General features: G+C 40.9%; 1 protein-coding gene across 3 annotated transcripts in view; it reads right to left on the bottom strand.

The window, feature by feature from the left end:
• Window positions 1–19151, bottom strand: part of LOC26526255 (unconventional myosin-VIIa) — a 713556-nt gene that overhangs the window by 641258 nt on the left and 53147 nt on the right. For all 3 annotated transcript variants that reach the window (XM_026976734.1, XM_026976731.1, XM_026976733.1), the window contains one exon: window positions 18439–18501. In XM_026976734.1, coding sequence (XP_026832535.1) covers window positions 18439–18501 — 63 coding nt within the window. The remainder of the gene's footprint in view (window positions 1–18438; window positions 18502–19151) is intronic.

A 19151-nucleotide genomic window follows, 5' to 3' on the forward strand; every position in this document is an offset into this window, starting at 1 on the left:
ACGTCATTATATTTCAATAACCTAAATTTATTATTTCAACCACTGCCGTCACATGTTCATCACCTCTTTAGAATTATAACGATAAGCGTAGTGGGCATTGTTAATCCCTTGTCCGTAGTCCGGTTGCGCCAGTTACAATCCTGTGGCCGGGGGAGGAAAAGCTTTAAAAAAAACAACTGTGTAGTTCGGGGTATGAAACGAGGGTGAGTCTCTTTATTACAAAAAGTTGTATGCTTAGGCAAAATGTCTCTTCGGCCGAGTTCGTGTTGGCGATCTTCGTTAAAACTCCTCGGCTCTGGATTTGTTGCCGGGTCGGTGTTGTTTCCCTGTGGCCGGGGAGAGGGGCATGTTAGCTCGCTGGGTGACCGTTGAAGGCAGGAAACTCCAGAAGGCACGAGGCGCTGACTAAGCGCTCTGCTGAGTCCGCTGCCTCCAACCGAAGACTTGGCGGCCTAAATAAATTTGATTTGTCTTAAGTTCGTAACAGACCAGAATTCAGAGCAGTTGGCTCTAATAAAAGATCCATTTAATAATATATTACAAACGTATTTGGTTTAATTGACGCCCATCGCGCTTAAGTGTCGTAATAACGTAAAATCCGTAATAAAAAGATCTAGAAATCAAGGTCTCGTAATCGGGTTTTCTTTGAAAACACTTCGGACTCGCGCGCTGCACAGCAACAGTGAACAACAACACACAAACAAAAATATCTAATACAAAAACAAAACAACGCCGCACAAGCAACAGTGAAAACCGCTGCATATCAACAGTAAACAGCTAAGTCAACGACAGACAGAGGATAAACGGATCAACCAGCTACCGTCTTCGCTGCATTTCAATATACCTATATAACATGTAAGCGAGATCTTTATTTTCAATTTACCTCTTTTAACGTCAACCAGACATGTATGCCATTTTTTGAAAAATAATAAATAACGAAATAAAACAAAAAAAAGAGTGATTGCAAGTATAGCGATTTTCATTTAGAAATTGTTTAAAAAAATTAAGAAGGAAAATTAAAGTCTTTCCTAAAAGGTAATTCTTTCTCATACAAATTATAAAATAAAAAATCATTGTTCGATGTATAGAAACTGTAACGAAAACAGCGACAGTGACGAGGATTTAATACAGAGCTATAAAGACATAAGAAATAATAACCAACAAGGGAGGTACATTGACGGTACTGAGACCAACGAAGATATAGAATTAAAAAACTTAATAGACGGCTTTACAGACATAGTAAAAATGGCTAACGATCAAGAATTTCAAAATCAACATCAGGACCTTCAACAAGAGGCAACACCAACACAGGAAACCTCAGGTAGCATTAGTAATAAAGATGTAATTAGACTCATGGAAGCGGCCGTAAATGGCGCACTAGAGCTTCAACAAAAAAAAATCTCACACAAGCTTAAAAAGGTTGAGAATAGGCAGAGAATAAATGAGGGTGGGCCCTTAGTGGTATACGAGCAAATACCACATAATGCAGCTATCCCTTGTAGTCCCACTAGTCCATACCAAGTTTTGACGGAAAACAAGATGAGTATACGCATGGCGAACCACAGCAGCTAACGCCTACGAAATCTACAAACCATATTTGGTAAGTTCTAGAACCTATCAGGCCGTAGGAATCATACGTAACAAGGTAATAGGGAGTAATGCTTACAGTACTTAATTTCGATGCTATAATAGCTAGAATGGACTGCGCATATGCAGAACAAACTCCCATCGAGGTTACGCAGCAGCAAATGGTTGCTATGCGTCAAGGAGAACTTCCCCTAATGACTTTTTATAATGAGATTGAGAAAAAGCTAACTCTTATTATTAAATTTGTTGTCTTATGGCACAGGTACTGCCGCTATCTTAAATAATATATCACGGCTGGACGCTTTAAACGCTTTTGTGGCCGGCAGTCAGTGTCAGTCCGACACGTAGTTCTCTCAGCTGCGCCCAAAGATTTAACATCAGCATTAGCCGTGGCTCAACTGGCAGAGTCTTGCAATAAACGAGCCTGGTTCGTTGCAAGCTTTAATAAAAATTTAGAAGAAAAATCTTACAACTCGGAAAACAGTCGAAAGGGTAACCGTTTTCATAACACTCCACAAGGTAATAACCACAACAACTCCCAGGGTGCTTTCCAGAGAAACCAAAACTATAATGCACCGGGCACTAGTATTCAAGCTAAAGGCCCTCAATTTTCTAAAAACCAAGAACATAAAGGCCAAATGCAACAGAACAATGGATGAAATAATCCTCGGAAAGGCTATACGCAAAACCAAGGTTCTGAACCAATGGACGTCGATCCCACATCACGTTCTAAATTCAGGGGCGAGCAGACAGCTCGCAGTCGTCAACGGTTGAGCCATACGACTCAAGAGCAGTCAAATGACCAGGAGTATAGGGTAAAGTCATCCTACGAAGCAGCGGAAATCAAGGCAGATAACACTTCCGATTCCGAATCATGTAATTTCTTAGAGGAACGTCCCTGCTCCCGTACATAATTCCTACGATAGCGGGGTGGGAAATTAGGTTACTGTTGGATACAGGAGCCTCCAAAAATAACATAAAACCTCTAACAGAATTAAAACACTTCAAACCGGTGGAGACACCATTCGAAGTCACATCAATCCATGGTCATACAAAAATAGAACAAAAGTGTCTGATCCATCTATTCAATGTTAAGTCATACTTCTTCTTGTTAAACAACCTGAACGGATATGACGTAATTGTTGGACTAGATGTGCTAAAAAGGGTCAACGCAAAAATTGATCTAACATAAAACTTCATCGAGCATGATCATGGTACGGAGCAATTTTTTTTACTCAAAATGCAGAAATGTAAACTTTATTATCATCGATGACGTGGACGTGCCAAACGCCTTCAACGAAGATTTCAAAAAGATGATCAAAAGCAGACCCAAACGAGTCCCTCCCCTTTAATATAACGCCCTTTAATACGGTCGCCACGATCCGCACTGACGGGGAAACCGTATATTCAAAACATTACCCATATCCAAAGGGTGTAGCCGATTTCGTCAATACGGAGGTTAAACAACTTTTAGCAGACGGAATAAAAAGGGCATCCCGGTCGCCTTACAATAACCCAATTTGGGTTGTTGATAAGGGTTTTGACGAAGAAGGTCATAGGAAGAAACGTCTCGTTATTCACTTCAGGAAACTGAATCAGAAAACAATTGATGAGAAGTATCCTATACCATCCATATCGACCATACTGTCGAACATTGGAAAAGCTCAGTACTTCACGACTCTTGATCCGAAGTCGGGCTTCCATCAAATTGAGCTGACCGGTTTAATGTCGGATAAAAATCCGAATCCCAGGCTCAAAAGGTGGAAAGCGTTTGTTGATGAACATAACGCACAAGTGTTCTACAAGCCGAGAAAATAAAACCACGTAGCCGACGCCTTGTCGCGACAAAACGTAAATGCGTTAGATAATGAGACACACTCCGACATCGCTACTATCCACAGCGAGGAGTCGTTGACCTACACTGTAGAGTCAACAGAAAAACCTGTAAACTGTTTTAGGAACCAAATAGTGATCAAACAGGCGGATTTCCCGTCTATACAGTCAATCATAATTTTTAAATCCAAAACGCGTCACATTGTGCGATTTACAGACCGCACAACATTACTTCGCTCACTAAAAGATTTAGTAAAAATAGATGTCGTCAATGCAATCCACTGCGATACTCGCCTTTATTCAGCACGATATTATCGTCGCTTTTCCCTCGACGACATTTAGACATTGTAAGAGCTTGGTCATCGATATAACAAACAGTACCGAACAAAGGGAAATTATGACCACGGAACACAATAGAGCCCATAGAGCAGGACAGGAAACGTAAAACAGGTCCTTCGTGACCACTTTTTTTCCAAAATGGGCCATCTAGCGGCAGAAATCACCGCAAATTGCAGAACGTGTTCCAAAATACAATCGTCACCCAGTGCAACAAACCATAGCAGAAACACCAATTCCCGGGAAATTATCCACATAGATATATTTTCAACTGATCAAAAGCATTTTCTAACTTCTATCGACAAGTTTTCAAAATTCGGTATAGTCATACCAATCGATTAAAGAGCACTCGTAGATATCAAAACTCCGATACTACAACTAATAAATCTGTTCCCCAAAATAAAAACAGTTTAATGCGACAATGAAAGGTCTATCAACTCACAAACATCCTAGAAAATAGGTATGGTATACAGGTCTCAAATGCGCCCCCGTTGCACAGCACATACTTGCAATGGCGAAGTTGAGAGATTTCATAGCACCCTAGCGGAAATCGCACGGTGATAGAACAAAACATAACCGCGGCGACCGACCTTATTCTATTTGCAACAATAGAATATAACAGAAATGTCCACTCGGTTACAAATAAAAAGCCTTATGAAATAGTTCACGCTATTCCACTAGATCTTGCGAGCACAATAAGAGACCAAATCAAAGAGGCTCAAGAGAAAACACTTAGGTACTGAAATGCACACAAAAGCAATAAGCAGTACCAAGTATGTGAAAAAGTCTGGTTAAAAACCAACATACGCCTGGGTACCAAACTAACGCCACTCTGCTCAGAAGAGGTCACTGAGGCTGATCTGGGCACGACAGTGCTTATTAAAGGGAGGGCGGTCCATAAGGACATCCTTCGGTAAGAGGGTGCCCAATTTAATTTTATATTTTTTATACATTTTTTCATATTATCACCTTTTTATACTTTAGTGACGTTTGTTACTCTCTATATTTTAAATTTTTCGCACTTAGGTTAGGAAACTTGGTGCTCCTACTTGGTTAGTCCTACTGACAACTCCCTCCTGAACCATAAAACTAAACGAATACTCACACGCTAACCACATACCAATAATGGACGGAGACGTTACTTTATGGGACGAGTACAGTTACATGGGACATATTACGCGGACGAGACGAAACACGCGATGGACTTCTTTGTGAAGGAGCACATGAGAAGGGTACTTGAAACGGACTTGGAACGAATACAGACTCTTCTGGACACACTAAAGGTGCGTCACCGACATGCCCGTAGTCTTAATTTTATAGGGACTGCTTTGAAAGCAATAGCGGGGACACCTGACTCTGACGACTGGGACTAGGTGAGGCTTAGACAGGGACAGCTAAGGGACTCGGTAAACGGACAGATAGAAATAAACGACAAAATACAATTGCAATTAAACACACTGACCTCATCCATGAATTCTATTCTAAAATCAGACAGCTTAGACACAGAACATTTGTACGAGACGATTTTGGCAAAAAACCGTGTTGTAATCCAAGAACTTGAAAATTTAATACTTGCAATCACCCTTTCCAAATGAAACGTAATAAGTCCAATAATCTTGATTGACGTTGACGTAAAAGAGATTGAAAGTAAACATCCCACAAACGTTAGCGTGCCAGATATTTTAGAGGTAGCTAGCATAAAAACTTTTCAAAATCGAGACCTTTTGTACTTTTTATTAAAATTTCCGAAGCCTTTGTTAACTTGTAGAAAAATAAGAATATTCCCGGTACAGCATGAAAATAGAATCTCTGGCATGGTCGCCCATTGCAACACCCAGCCTGGACACTTGGACCCAGTCACCATGATCGACGAGGGAATGCTCATCACCAACGATGTAACGATAAATATCACCGACGAAAAGGGAATAAGCCGGATAATATCAGGAACTTACCTGGTATCATATCGGAACATCAAAGAAGAAGGCCGCAGTTTGGCTCAAGTAAACGTTCTGAGACATCTAGAGCGCCTTAGTCTGTCATTAATTCACGGAATGAGCGTTAAAAATCTGCAGCACATCAACCACCTTCAATCCAGACTGCCATCAGGCAACACCTGGATCTTTTGATCTGTCTCCTCCACAGCCTCAATAACCCTGGTCATCATCTTTCTCATCTACCGTCTGAAAGCCATTCGTCAACAACCGTCTAAGACCATTGAATCCGGGGACGACTTCATCTTAAGACAAGGAGGAGTTAACACGAGCAAGTCAGAGGGGTGCAACGACTCGCCGAAATGCCTTCCAAGATAGGATGTGCCAACAATAACATCGACGACGCTGAGCCAGCCCAGTAACGCATTTCGCTTTAGCGTCAGGGTCAGCGTAATGCGAGGCGGGCATGTGCGCGCTGGGTGACCGTTGAAGGCAGGAAACTCCAAACGGCACGAGGCGCTGACTAAGCGCTCTGCTGAGTCCGCTGCCTCCAACCGAAGACTTGGCGGCCTAAATAAATTTGATTTGTCTTTAGTTCGAAACAGACCAGAGTTCAGAGCAGTTGGCTCTAATAAAAGAACCATTTTATAATACAAACGTATTTGGTTTAATTTACATAATGCTGTTGTCATTTTCATAATTCTGTATCTTTTGCATTCTGTCATTTATCAATCGTATAGCGTCGTTAAGATCATGTAATTTTACTGAGTTATGGGCGTTTATGTTAAGTTTCTCTTGTATTTCTACTCGATCATTTTCATCAAGCGTGCCAAATATATATTTAAAAACTGAGCCCACGACATTAATAGGTCCCCGTTTATTTCTATGTTGTTCCGGTTGTTGTTTTCTTTTCATTTTATTGTAAAAAAATTGACCTGGGGTGCATGTTAGTCGGTACGTGGCCTTTGCTCAAAATAATCAGCTACGATGTATATTTCAGTTAAGTTGATTCTCAAATAATGATGTTCATAGGAGGAAGGTATCTGGACTGGTTTATCAGAAAAAAGTAGATAACCGCGGTTGCTGTCGATATTATTAATTTGAATTTGCTGTCCATGAACATCTGTGTGTCATCATAAGCAATAATATCATCAGGTGTCAGGTGCCTGTGAAATTGAAAGTGGATTATTTTTCTTTCGAAAATCTGTTTTTGCAAGATTGCAAATACTGCTTTCAATTATAATATATTCCGGATAAGTAGCTGGCTATTATGGAAATAGTAAGTCTCCCCGAAAAGTTTAGTAGTTTTATTTTAATTCTGCATAATTGGTTATGTTTTTCAGCTAAATTGTGCTACGTAAAATTGTGGTATATTTGGATAGTTTGGGTGCAGCCTGATGATTTCGAAATGTGCGTTACTCTCTATATACAACGCTTTTTTTTTTACCACAAAATGGTCTATTAAATATTGTTAAGCTTTTTCTCTAGTCATAATATCGTAAAATATTTGAATGATGTGGTTTTTATAATAATTATAAATTATAAATAAATTATATTTTATAATTTTTGTGGCTTTAAAGAGTAGTGTTCCTTTCGAAAATATTAATTGTCTGTAAAATGTATTTAGAGGCCTTTCTGTAATAAATATTAAATTCGTATTGTCCTCTTTTGCACTATGTTGGGCTTGTTCACTCAAGTATATCTCCTCAAGTTTTATTCTGGATAGAGCGTCCGCTACGTAATCTTCTTTTTCTTTTAAATACTTAATGTCAAAATCAAATCCGGACAATTTTACTCTCCATCGAGTGAGTTTTGAATTTCTTCAGAGTACTCCACTTTATAATCACACTATTGTAAAAATAAATAACGTTTTTGTGAAGGCGGTTCAATCGGTAATTATCTGGATGCCTAGAAGATACTCGTACAATTTGAATCTTGTGAGTGCTTCGTGAGTGAGTGAGAGCTCAATTACGAGCATATTTCCGTTAAGCATCAGTTGTATTTTTACTCATAAAATAAGCTGGATGCATCTGACCGACATCTGGAGATTTTTGCAATAGAATAACACCAAATACGAGGATGGAAGCATCTGTGTGTACACTAGTTGTATGTTTTTTAATTATAGATGCTCATGACAGGAATATTGATGGTGATCCTCTACGGCAGTTTCTTTCATCAGACCCATGATAAATTTGGTGTTGTCATTTCTGAGGTCAGTCAGAGTTTTGGAAATAATGGCATAGCCCCTAATAAATTTTCGAAAGTAGCTTGTCAGTCCCAAAAAACTCTTCATTTGCTTCAAGAATTGAGGTGAATTGATTTGTACTACTGCATACATTTTTCCAGCGGTTGGATAAATCCTCTGCCTCTTGATGATGAAGGCCAAGAAACTCAATACGCGTCCTTAAGAAAAAAAAATTTTTTTAGATTTGGCTCTATACCATATTCTCCGCAAGTGTCAATAACTTCTTTCAAAACTGCATTTTCTTCGCTCAAAGCTGGAATAAAGACGTCATCGATGTAAGGTAAAGCAATGTCTTTATGAATCAGCTCAGGAAATATAGCACTAAAAGCGAACGGTCTGGTATTTTTTAAGCTCAGAATTTATTTTTGACTTCGACAAAACCAGCGGTTGTCTTTAACATATTCTTAAAAAATTATGTTTAACGTTTTGCGAGTGAATCTATTCTGATTTGTGCTCCAACAAATTTTTTAAGCCTTTTGAGCTTATTGGTTTTATTTGATTTTGTGTTCTGCTTACTCTCTCTTTCGTGCGTTGTCCGTAGTGTTGTTTTTGTATGCACATTTACGTTCCCACACAAAATCTAAAGTTCTAAGCGTGCAGACTGCGCTTTTGCAGTATATTTAATTGCTCGCTTGCAAGTGTCTATCTTGTGGTCCGAATCAAAAAAATGATGCAAACAAATGTTGTCTGCTTCCAAAAAAATGCCTTTATGTTATAAATCCTGAGCAGCCAAAAATGACTTGTTGGATGTTCAAGCAAGTGATAAGGACCTACATCTGGTTGGTGTGACTAGTTTTTGTCGAGCTGATGATCTCATTTCCGCGCTAGGTTCGCAGTTTAAGACGGACGGACAGACGGACATAGCCAGTTCTAGGTCAACTTTCTAGGTCAATTATATCTCAATGTCAGCATTTTACGAAATGCAGGTCAACAAATTGTAACCTATTGGCTACTTCCTTCCTTCCTTACTTCGTTCATAAAACAAGGGTTCAAAAATAATTTTTCAACAGATGTCATCTACACTGATTTTAGTAAAGCATTTGAGAGTGTGAATCATTCACTTGATTTATTAGGTTACCTGGTTGGGTCCGAGTCATATTCGGCGTCCCACAATCGACCCAGGAACTTCATACTTTCCTCCGTTCATGGAGAAGGCAGTTTTTTCGCGGTCTTTTTCGGACAGATAAATCTGGTGGTACCCCGATTTTAAGGCTAGGGTAGTACAAAATTTTGCCTTTCCAAAGTTCGCTAGAATCATAGGAATTCTTGGCATAGGGTACTGATCGGCGATGGTTCGTTCATTCAGTTTCCTAAAATCGATCACCAGTCTGTTTTTTCTGTTTCCGTCGGCATCAGTTTTTGTCAACAACTCATTTTGGGCTGTTGAAAGGCCGGATAATGCCATCCTTTAACATCTGTTTGATTTCTGTGTTAACGAAATCCGATGCTCCCATGAGGTAAGGATATATCTTGAAATATACGAGTTGGTTAGTCTCCGTACGAATGACAATGATGGAGGTGTAAATGGAAGCGCCTCGTTAGCGAAAACACTTTTTTTTTTTTTTTTTTTTTTGAATTTAGCTTTCACCGGAAAAGTTTATGTAGATTCAAAGAGATCGGTTGTGTCGCGTTCATGCAAAAGTGAATGTCTATTTTGCTTATCGCTGCATTCCCTTTTGTGTTCAAGATAGCACAAATCATTTATTTGGGCGCTGCTTTCGGCGGTGTCGGCAGTTTGACAAAAACAAAAAGTGCATCAGGTGAAGTGCTGAATATTAAGGCTTAATATAAAAACAAGGAATGAAAACAGTTTCGATGACTCTCAGCTTATAAAGAAGCAGATTGATCATGAAAAAATGTTCTCAATAGCTGGAAAATGACCTAGTAAGATTAGAGATGAGTGCCGATCCGAAATTCAACGCATTACATGCAATAAGTCTCAAAGAAGTAGTCTCACCACAACAACAGTGGTTCTGGTTCAATTGTAATAAATCAAGAATGTTTCCAATTGACCAGTCCCGACATTGCAGCAAAAAGCCTAAGCGATGCTGCCAGAAGATTACTGGATGATCAAAATCGGAAAGCAGGCAAGAGAAAAAATGCAAAGCCACTGTCTCCCATCTTTAACCCGAAAAGAGTGAGCAGTACCCAGGATCTGCACTTGGTCCCCACAAGTAACCAGAAAGCAAGCTCTAGTAACAGATTTGCCATTCTCGACACGGACATCTATACTAATGATGAAAACGGGAAAGACATGATGTTTGAGGGTGCCGATGATGTTAGTGAACACATGGACGAACTTTAATCTGCAGAAATCAATTCTGCCAGTAAATCTCAGGAAACATCTAACGAAGATTCTAAAGAACCACCAAATTGTTAATATTAGCAACTTTAATGCTCTATTTGAGCTTATAAAAGAAAAGGCAAATCTAGATAACGTTGTAGTCAAAGTTAACCAAGGGGAAACAGTCAGAATATTTCACAAAGACAGTGACACATACAGAAAAATTAGCTATATGCAGTATATTGTAGTAAGGGACTTACATCACAGCACACAAAACCATGAATGTTTTCACATTCACAACCCTAGTTCAAGGATTAATAAAGATGAAAAACTTAATATTTTTTTTATTTACATTAAGCCCTGCCCTAATATTAATGAAATATACCATGTAAAGACCTTTTGCCGACAGAAAATACAGATCGAAAGGACATCCAAATTGTGCCAGGTGTGGCGAAAATCACCAAAATCACGTCCTGTAGATGCTCTGCCCACATGCTATCACTGTTCTCACGATCACATGGCTAGTTATAAAGGTTGCCATAAGTACCAGGAGCTTCTCCGCAGATCTATGGGGCCTGCAAAGAAGGCGAATCATTTAAATAGAAATAATCATGGGTTCAACCATAGAGATCAGCAACAGTTTCCTTCCGTGCAGCTTAATCGCCGTAAGAGTACCAACCAATCAACAGAACATCAGCAACCAACACAACAACACCCAAATATGGTACAACATCAACCATCTATAGGCCCTGGGGTAAATACAAAAGTATCCTATGCCACAGTAGCAAAAGAATATTCTAATAAAACGCCCTCCAAGGATGGACCAGCTCAGCGACGTTTATAATATAACTTACAAACGCAACAGTTATCGCAGCAGCAACGACTGAACATTCAGCAAAATAATTCATTTGACGTTCAAGCATTGTTACAACAGCAACAACAACAGTTCCAAGAATGGCAACAGGAAATGCAATAACAACAACAACATCAGTTTCTTATATGGTTGCAACAGCAGCAACAAGATCAGCAACATCATAGAAATCAAACCAATCAAACCAAAAACTTGAAAAAATGGTATTTGAAATTGCCACCATGTTAAAGCAAGGAGCTGGGAATGAACATACCTACCAGCTTTATAACAACGCTTCACACTCACAATGAATCCACTAAAGATTCTTATTTGGAATGCTAACGGCATTTCAAGAAAAGCTAAAGAAATTGAGCTTTTCGCGCACAATAATAGCGTGGACATTCTTCTTGTGACGGAACTTAATATTATATTAAAAGAGGGGATACTGTAAAGATATATGGATATGCCTTCTATCCAACATTTAGGCCATCGCAAAATAATAATAGCGTTCGTGGAGCAGCCGTGTTTGTTAGGACAACTCTTCGTCATTTTCCGGAAAGGGTCATAGAGACACGCAACACACAAATGTCAACAGTAAAAGTAGCTACAGGACTAGGTGACGTGCAGTTCGGCGCCATTTACTGTCCTCCCAGTGTTAGAATCGATGAAAGACAATTTACTGACATAATACGCTCTTACGGCCAAAGGAATTTGATTGGTGGCGAATGGAACGCCCGACATTGGCTTTGGGGCGACACCTACAATTCACCCCGTGGGCGTGAGCTAGCAGAAGCCATCTCTGTCACTGGGGCTAAGATTCTTGCAACTGGTACGCCAGCTAGGTATCCTTATGTACCCAGTTATACGCCTTCCTGCATTGACTTTGCAGTGCATCATGGTATTCCAGATTCCCTAACAAATATAACACAAGGTTGGGATCTGGACTCCGATCACTTGCCTTTGATCATCAGCATTGTGACAGATCGTACCCATGTTAATCCAAATCCACGGCTAGTCACCAAGCACACTGATCCGCTCGCTTTTAGCCAACAACTGGAGAGCATGATTCCGTTGAATATTACGCTAAATTCTGGTGAAGAAATTGAAATGGCTGCTGATCACCTTACACAAAGTACAGCGCTGCGACCGCCTCTACGCCTTCTGTTCCTGAGACAGGCACCCCCTATGGAATATCCCTAACAAGAGAGGCTAGGTTCACCTATTACCAATTCGCTACAATGGAGCAGAATCGAGAGACGCTTGACAGCCTAGAGATACCCCTACAGATGTCGCTACCTATTAAACCAATCAGGGTTGAGGAAATTGCCGAAGTCATTAAATCAATGCCAATAAAGAGGACTCCTGGCATCGACAATGTCTCTAATGCCACGTTAAAAGCGCTACCTCTCCGAGCTATTCTATACATGGCGAAAATATTTAACGCCATATTTAGGGTGCAGTCCTTTCCAAAGCAGTGGAAAATGGCAGCAATTCTTATGATACATAAGCCTGGGAAACCTGAAGAGGATCCGGAATCGTATCGGCCCATAAGTCTCTTGTCTTCGCTATCTAAGAAAGACTGATTGCTGATTTCCAACAGAATAGGTGACTTTATTAAGGAGCGCCATATCCTCCCAGATCACCAGTTTGGATTTCGACAGGGACACAGCACTGTGGAGCAGGTTCACAGATTGGCTAAGCACATTCTACAGGCGTTTGTCGACTTGGAATACTGCAACGCTGTATTCATTGACATGCAGCAAGCATTTGACAGAGTCTGGCATATCGGCCTACTCTGCAAAATAAAAAAGCTGCTTCCAGCAGTATACTATGGTGTCCTGAAATCTTACCTGGAAGATAGGAAGTTCATGGTCAGGGTCAGAAGCACCTACTCGACCCCTTGCTACATGAGAGCTTGTTGTACAGCTCCAGTTCTTACACTGAGGCAGCACGTGGCTTCCAAAAGTATCTCAATACTTTGGCTGGTGGATGGAACTTAAGGCTGAATTCACATAACGGTTGACCTTTGGCCCACACTTAAAAGCTACGGCTCGGAGATGCGGTCAGAGAATGCAACAACTGCGATGGTTGATTAACAGAAGAAGCACCATGACACTTAGAGCCAAAAGGGCAGTCTACGTCCACTGTATAGCCCCGATCAGGCTATATGGAGTGCAGATCTGGGGTATTGCTGCAAAATCCAACTATAAACGCATAGAGGTCTTGCAAAATCGTGCAATGCGTGCCATCACCAACTGTCCATACTACGAACACTCTGCATACAGTGGAAGAGCAGATCTCAAGGCACACAAGCAGATACAGTGATAGGCTTGCAAGACAGCACAGCATGCTGGCAAGACGCCTACTCCCTGTCAGGCCTCTAAGAAGGCTTAAAAAAAAGTGCTTTGCCAAAACAATTGGACAGATCGATGTTTGAGATTTTGTTGTTAGTCCTCTCGCGATAAGTGAGAAGTTTGGTTATATTATTTATATGTTTAATTGCAATGTTATGGTACTTTACGGTACGCTTTATACAAAAAAAAAAAAAAAAAAAGTTTTCACCGAACTTGGGACTTCTACGTCATCGATATGTGAAGTTCACAGCACCGCATTCATGGTATTTTCAATTTTTCGATACGTTTCCACTGTATCAAGTAAATGGTATCAAGTAAAAAGAAGGGGGACGTTAGGGCAAATGTGCAATTAAGCACATTTCTTCTACTTTACTGGAGCCGTGAATGGAACTAACAGTGAATGGGGATTCGACAAGAGTTATGTTTTTTAGCTCCTTTAGGGGCTTTACATAATTTTTTGCCGCTCCAGTATCTATGAAAATTTTTAAAACTCGTCCCGCCAGTGGAACTTCATTCGATACTGGCCTCGGCCTCTCTTGCTAATGCCAGTGCTCATGGCAGGTCTTTGGGATGTGCTGAAAAAACAACAGCCCTTAGGGATTTTTTTTAGACCGGAAATAAATACGTGTAGGGCATCAGCAATGTATTATGCAATGTAGCTCTTTCATCATCATATGCCATGGCAATATTGTTTGCAACGAGTGTTAATTTTCGTTCGGCCTTATCGTAGTAGTGCGTTACGGTTTTGTTCGCCTTGACGGACCGACTTAAGTCCCTTTCGTAATAGGTGCAAGGATGTTTTATCTGCATAGGATCAGTCTAATGTAGCCAAAATTGGTTTAAAATTAAGCCCTATGTTGGTCCTTTAATTTTATTTCTAATAATTGTAAATTTGAACAATTTAAAAGCATAGGTGGCCGATTGCGTCCATGCCACGTATTCATTCTGAATGCCAGTAAAATCTGGAATTAACTTAACTATGTATAAAGGTGTATCGGACGGTGTTGCTCCCGGCTTTACGGCTACCCTCTGGTAAGTTTCTACCTCTGGCGGTTCTTGATTAGCCAATGCGGCATGAATTAGCAATTCAATTTGGGAGCTAGTTGATGTCTTCTTCACTATCACTTTCCAATTTGGTTTCCCTATATGGCCCTAAAAAAATCATAAGGCCATTAATTGATTAACGCTAAGCACAAGGAGGCCGAATATTTAAATGCGACAGCATGTAATTTTGTTATTTTTGTAGCGATCGAACACTCAGCGAGTGCAGACGTGCATACGGATCGACAGCAAGTTATTTTCATGCTTTCTAACTTCGCTATTCGTACGCAGTTAAACGTGTCGCGTGCTTTTTCTTTGACCCAGCCTAGAAGCCTAACGGTTGTACACCCACACCAGTGCACACTTAAGTGCATGTTATCAGTTTAATCTGCACAGTGCTCTTGCAGAAGCATTGCTTGGTGCGGCTGGCATACCGTGCAACAGTGTCGAGTCCCCGCTTACCACACCCCACCCAAAAAAATATGGATTGGCAACCATCCCGCGGGTCACCAAGCTGGCCAGACCACCAAGAAGGAAGGCCCTCAAGGTGGAAGCGACAGCAGCAGTTCCGATCCCGGTTCTGAACCAGACGAGCTGAGGCGTAAAGTCGCCCGCAAAGCAAAAGTCAGCAATAGCGCCTCCCTGCGCAAAAAGCTAGCCAACAACTCCTTCGCCATCCTCTCGAACGACGAAGAGGATAATGACGACCAAACTGATGACGAACACGGACCAGCGGCAGAGGAATCTGCCTCCAAAATGCGAGTTAAGCCCAAGCCAACGCAGAAGACCACCACCACCGATTTTTATCCCAAACGGGACAATCATTTCCGCGCTGATCAAAATGATCACTTCCTTAGTGGGTCCCGGAAATGAATTCACATATAAGACGGAAACGAACAACAACTTTCGAGTCATGATGCCAGATAAGGAGTCTTACTCAGCACTACGTGATCAGCTAGTGGCCCAGAACAAAAGGCACCGCACTTTTCAACCCGAGGACGAGAGACCTTACAGAATAGTCATCAAGGGACTCCATTACACAGCAGACCGAAGTGCATTCGTAGAAGAGCTTCGTACTCAGGGTCATAACGTGAGAGACCTGCATAACCCCATAAGCAGAAGAACCAAGCAACCCGTGGAAATCTTCTTTGCCGACCTTGAACCAGCCAGCAACAATATGGGGGTTTTCAAAGTTAATAGAATTTGCAGGTCGGTTGAACCTCCTCTGAATTTCTACGACGTGCCACAATGCTACAGATGCCAAGGATTTGGACATACCCAGCGATACTGCTTCCGGGAGTTTCGCTGCGTGAAATGTGGAGGCCTTCATGACTGTAAGGAGTGCGCAAAGAAGGATGATGAGAAAGCGCACTGCATTCACTGCCAAGCTGATCACCCTGCGTCTTACAGAGGATGTCCAGTCTATAAAAAGGCCAAGGCTTAAGCTGCTCCCAAAGCCAGGCCCAATTTTGCCACAAATCCCAATTAAACATCAGCGGATACAACCTCATCCAAGCCAACCAGCCATCCGGACAATCCAACCACCCATCCGGAAAAGCAAGGGGAGGAGCAGCCTTCCTCATCAGAAGTGGAATTCAATACACGGTGCTACCAGCGTTCCAGGAGGAAGGAAGTGCTCTCCATGGATTCCTGCAGCGCAATGGACTGGACTGTCACTGTCACTGTGACTGGATGCACAACGCTGCGAAGTTTGCGAATCCGCCACCCTCATCAACCCCGAGAACTCCTGAAACAGACCTCCATATCTGGTCTCCAGAAGTTGTGGCCCTCGTGGCTGAAAAAAATACCCCAGGGACAAAACAGCCCTTAATCGTGCCACCAAAGAGCTCAACGACAGGCTGTGCATTCTACGGCTGTACTCTTTCCATACGTTCCTAAAGGAACTGACTAGTTCAGCGAATACTGGAAGCATTCGAGAAAAAGAAATATTGCTGTGCTGTCATGCTGGACGTAATACAGGCGTTTGACAAGTTGTGGCACCCTGGACCCTCACATCTTACACGGAGGATAGAGTATTCCAGTAAGATGCGAAAGCTCAATGAGCTCGATTAGGCTCATTAGAGCCGGAGTACCACAAGGCAGCGTCCTTGGACCCATCTCAATACCCTCTATACCTCAGACCTCTCCACCATTCCCTCCAGGAACCTAACCATTGCCACATACACACACCGCCTTCCTTGCCACCGCCTCTGACCCCGAACAAGCCACAGCCTTCATCCAAAGTCAACTGGATGCAATAGGCCCTTGGTTGCAACGCTGTAACATCGTAATGAAATTTACTCACGAACTACTTTCTCTCTGCGCAGAGGAGAATGTACCCACACCCAAGTACTTAGGGCTTACCCATGGATCTAAGGCTCACTTGGCGTCCCCACCTCACTGCTAAGCGTAACCAGGCTGACTTGCGTCTGAGACAACTACGTCGGCTCATCGGAAGAAAGTCAAAGCTTAAGCACAAAAATCCTGGTATACAAGGATCTGGACCTACGGGATACAGCTGTGGGGTACGGCAAATGTTTCAAACCACCTAAACATACAGCAGTTCCAGAACAAATGCCTGAGAATTGTCACTGACGTACACCCTTACCACGAGAATGTCACTATCCACATAGAACTAGGCATCCCAACAGTAAAAGGTGAGATCAAAAGGCTCAGCGCAAGATACGCAAGCAGGCTGGAAAACCACCCAAACCACCTGGCAATCAACCTACTGGACAACAGTCGAACCGTCAGACGTCTGAGAAGAAAACAGCCACTCGACTTCACCAGCAGCTAAATTCTATCTCACCACTGGCAGTACAAAGAAGACACCCACTCTGGTTAAAAAAGACACACAACTCTCCCTTAACTGAATGCCCACCTTCCCCCAAAAATACTGTTAAAATAATGTATCCTTTAAGTTAACGTCCCCACATAACATTTAATTATTGTCCACCTAGGACAGATTTTAAATAAAAGTAATTCCTGTACCAAAAAAAAAAAAAACAATGAGAGTCACAATTTATTGAAAATTTTATATGTTAAGACATAAAAACATAACTTGTTTGTTTTCTCCCTGTGTAATTAAAAGTTGTATCAGACTTGATCAGCCCACTTACATGTTTTTGTGTCCTGGATTCGGTTTGGTTTGGTTGGAGCTGTCTTTAGTTCCTATGTTGGAATAGGAAGATTATGTTGGAAGGGGAACTACCCTTCTTAACTGCTGGCCTAGATACACAATCAGTTTTCAATATGATAAAAGATTTTTAACGGCTGTTCCCGGAGTTGTTTTACATCAGCTAGTGCTCTTGTTTATTAAGGTGATCAAAACTAAACTGAAACTTATCAAACTGTACTCGAGCTAATCACGGCCGGCAAGCCGACCGCTCGTCCAGCAAAGTGCTGATACCGGGAATCAATGCGAACCAGGCACGACTTCTAAAAGCATTTATGCTGAATCTGCATATAAGGATACTAGGGTGATCCAATAATCACCCAAGACTTATACCGACTTAAGTTTACCCATTAATTATCTTAACCTGTATCCTGTAATAATAATCTGCGACCAAAGAAACTTTACCTTATGGTGTTGCCTGAGATAATGGAGTTCGCTTTGTCACTGGGTGAGTAAATAAGTATTACAAATATATACAATTCAGCGAACTGCTTAAGGAAAAGTTGAATCGGTCGTCCATTAAAGAATTTCCTAAAAAGCAGTTACTGGCTACAGTTTGATATATTTTTGATGTATTTAACATAAATTTGTTTCCATCGAAATTGAGTTGATTATCATATTGTTTCAAATAAGTACTTGAACATGTTAAGGGAACATGAGACAGCAGTCGCCAACATATTATTATCTCAAGTTCAATTATGTAATATATTATTTTACAACATAAATTGCACATGACCACACGACGCTTTCTGTAAAATAATATAAAACAAAATCATTTACAATGTTTTTGTGCTTAGCTTACCTTATTGTATATATTAATTGTTTTATAAGGATTTACAGCCAGTAGTATTGATCCTGTATAAGTCTATTGATTTTCTATATAGGAGAACCTGGAATATTGCATGATTAGTATAAGAAAAGGAACTAAACACTTTGGAATATTAATAACTTTTTGCCAATACCTTTTGCAAATATTTATGTAATGTTACTGCCGTATTTATACTACTCGTCAAAAAATGGTTGCATTTGTCTGCAATAAAACACACAGTCGAAAATATTTAAGTGAATGAGTCCGTTCGTGTAGTCCCGCAATATTTTGGTGCTTATATTCAAATTAATTCGAATTATTTCAGAATATATATATAATCGTTTGTCAACGGTTTTGATTTGGCCAAAACCAGCCATCGCTTCAATGAATTCGTTTAATTTAATCCTTTGTATACATAATAAATAAAACTGCATTCGATTTGCGATTGAATCTTTTCTGATTAGTGCACAATTTTAAACATTTATTAAACTTTTAGTGCGCCTTGGTCTTTTTTATCCGTTACTCGTGGAGTAAAAGGGTATACTTGATTCGTTGACAAGTATCTAAAATGTAGAAGGAAGGATCTTGAAGGATTCTTGATCAAGAACAATAGCCGAGTCGAACTGGTCATGCCCGTCTATACGTCCATCTGTCCGTATGGAAGTCTCGACCTCAGGAACTATAAAAACTAGAATGTTTTGATATTT

The sequence above is a fragment of the Drosophila erecta genome, unplaced genomic scaffold (genome assembly GCF_003286155.1).
Source record: "Drosophila erecta strain 14021-0224.00,06,07 unplaced genomic scaffold, DereRS2 tig00000021-arrow-pilon, whole genome shotgun sequence".
Classification (NCBI taxonomy): Eukaryota; Metazoa; Arthropoda; class Insecta; order Diptera; family Drosophilidae; genus Drosophila; species Drosophila erecta.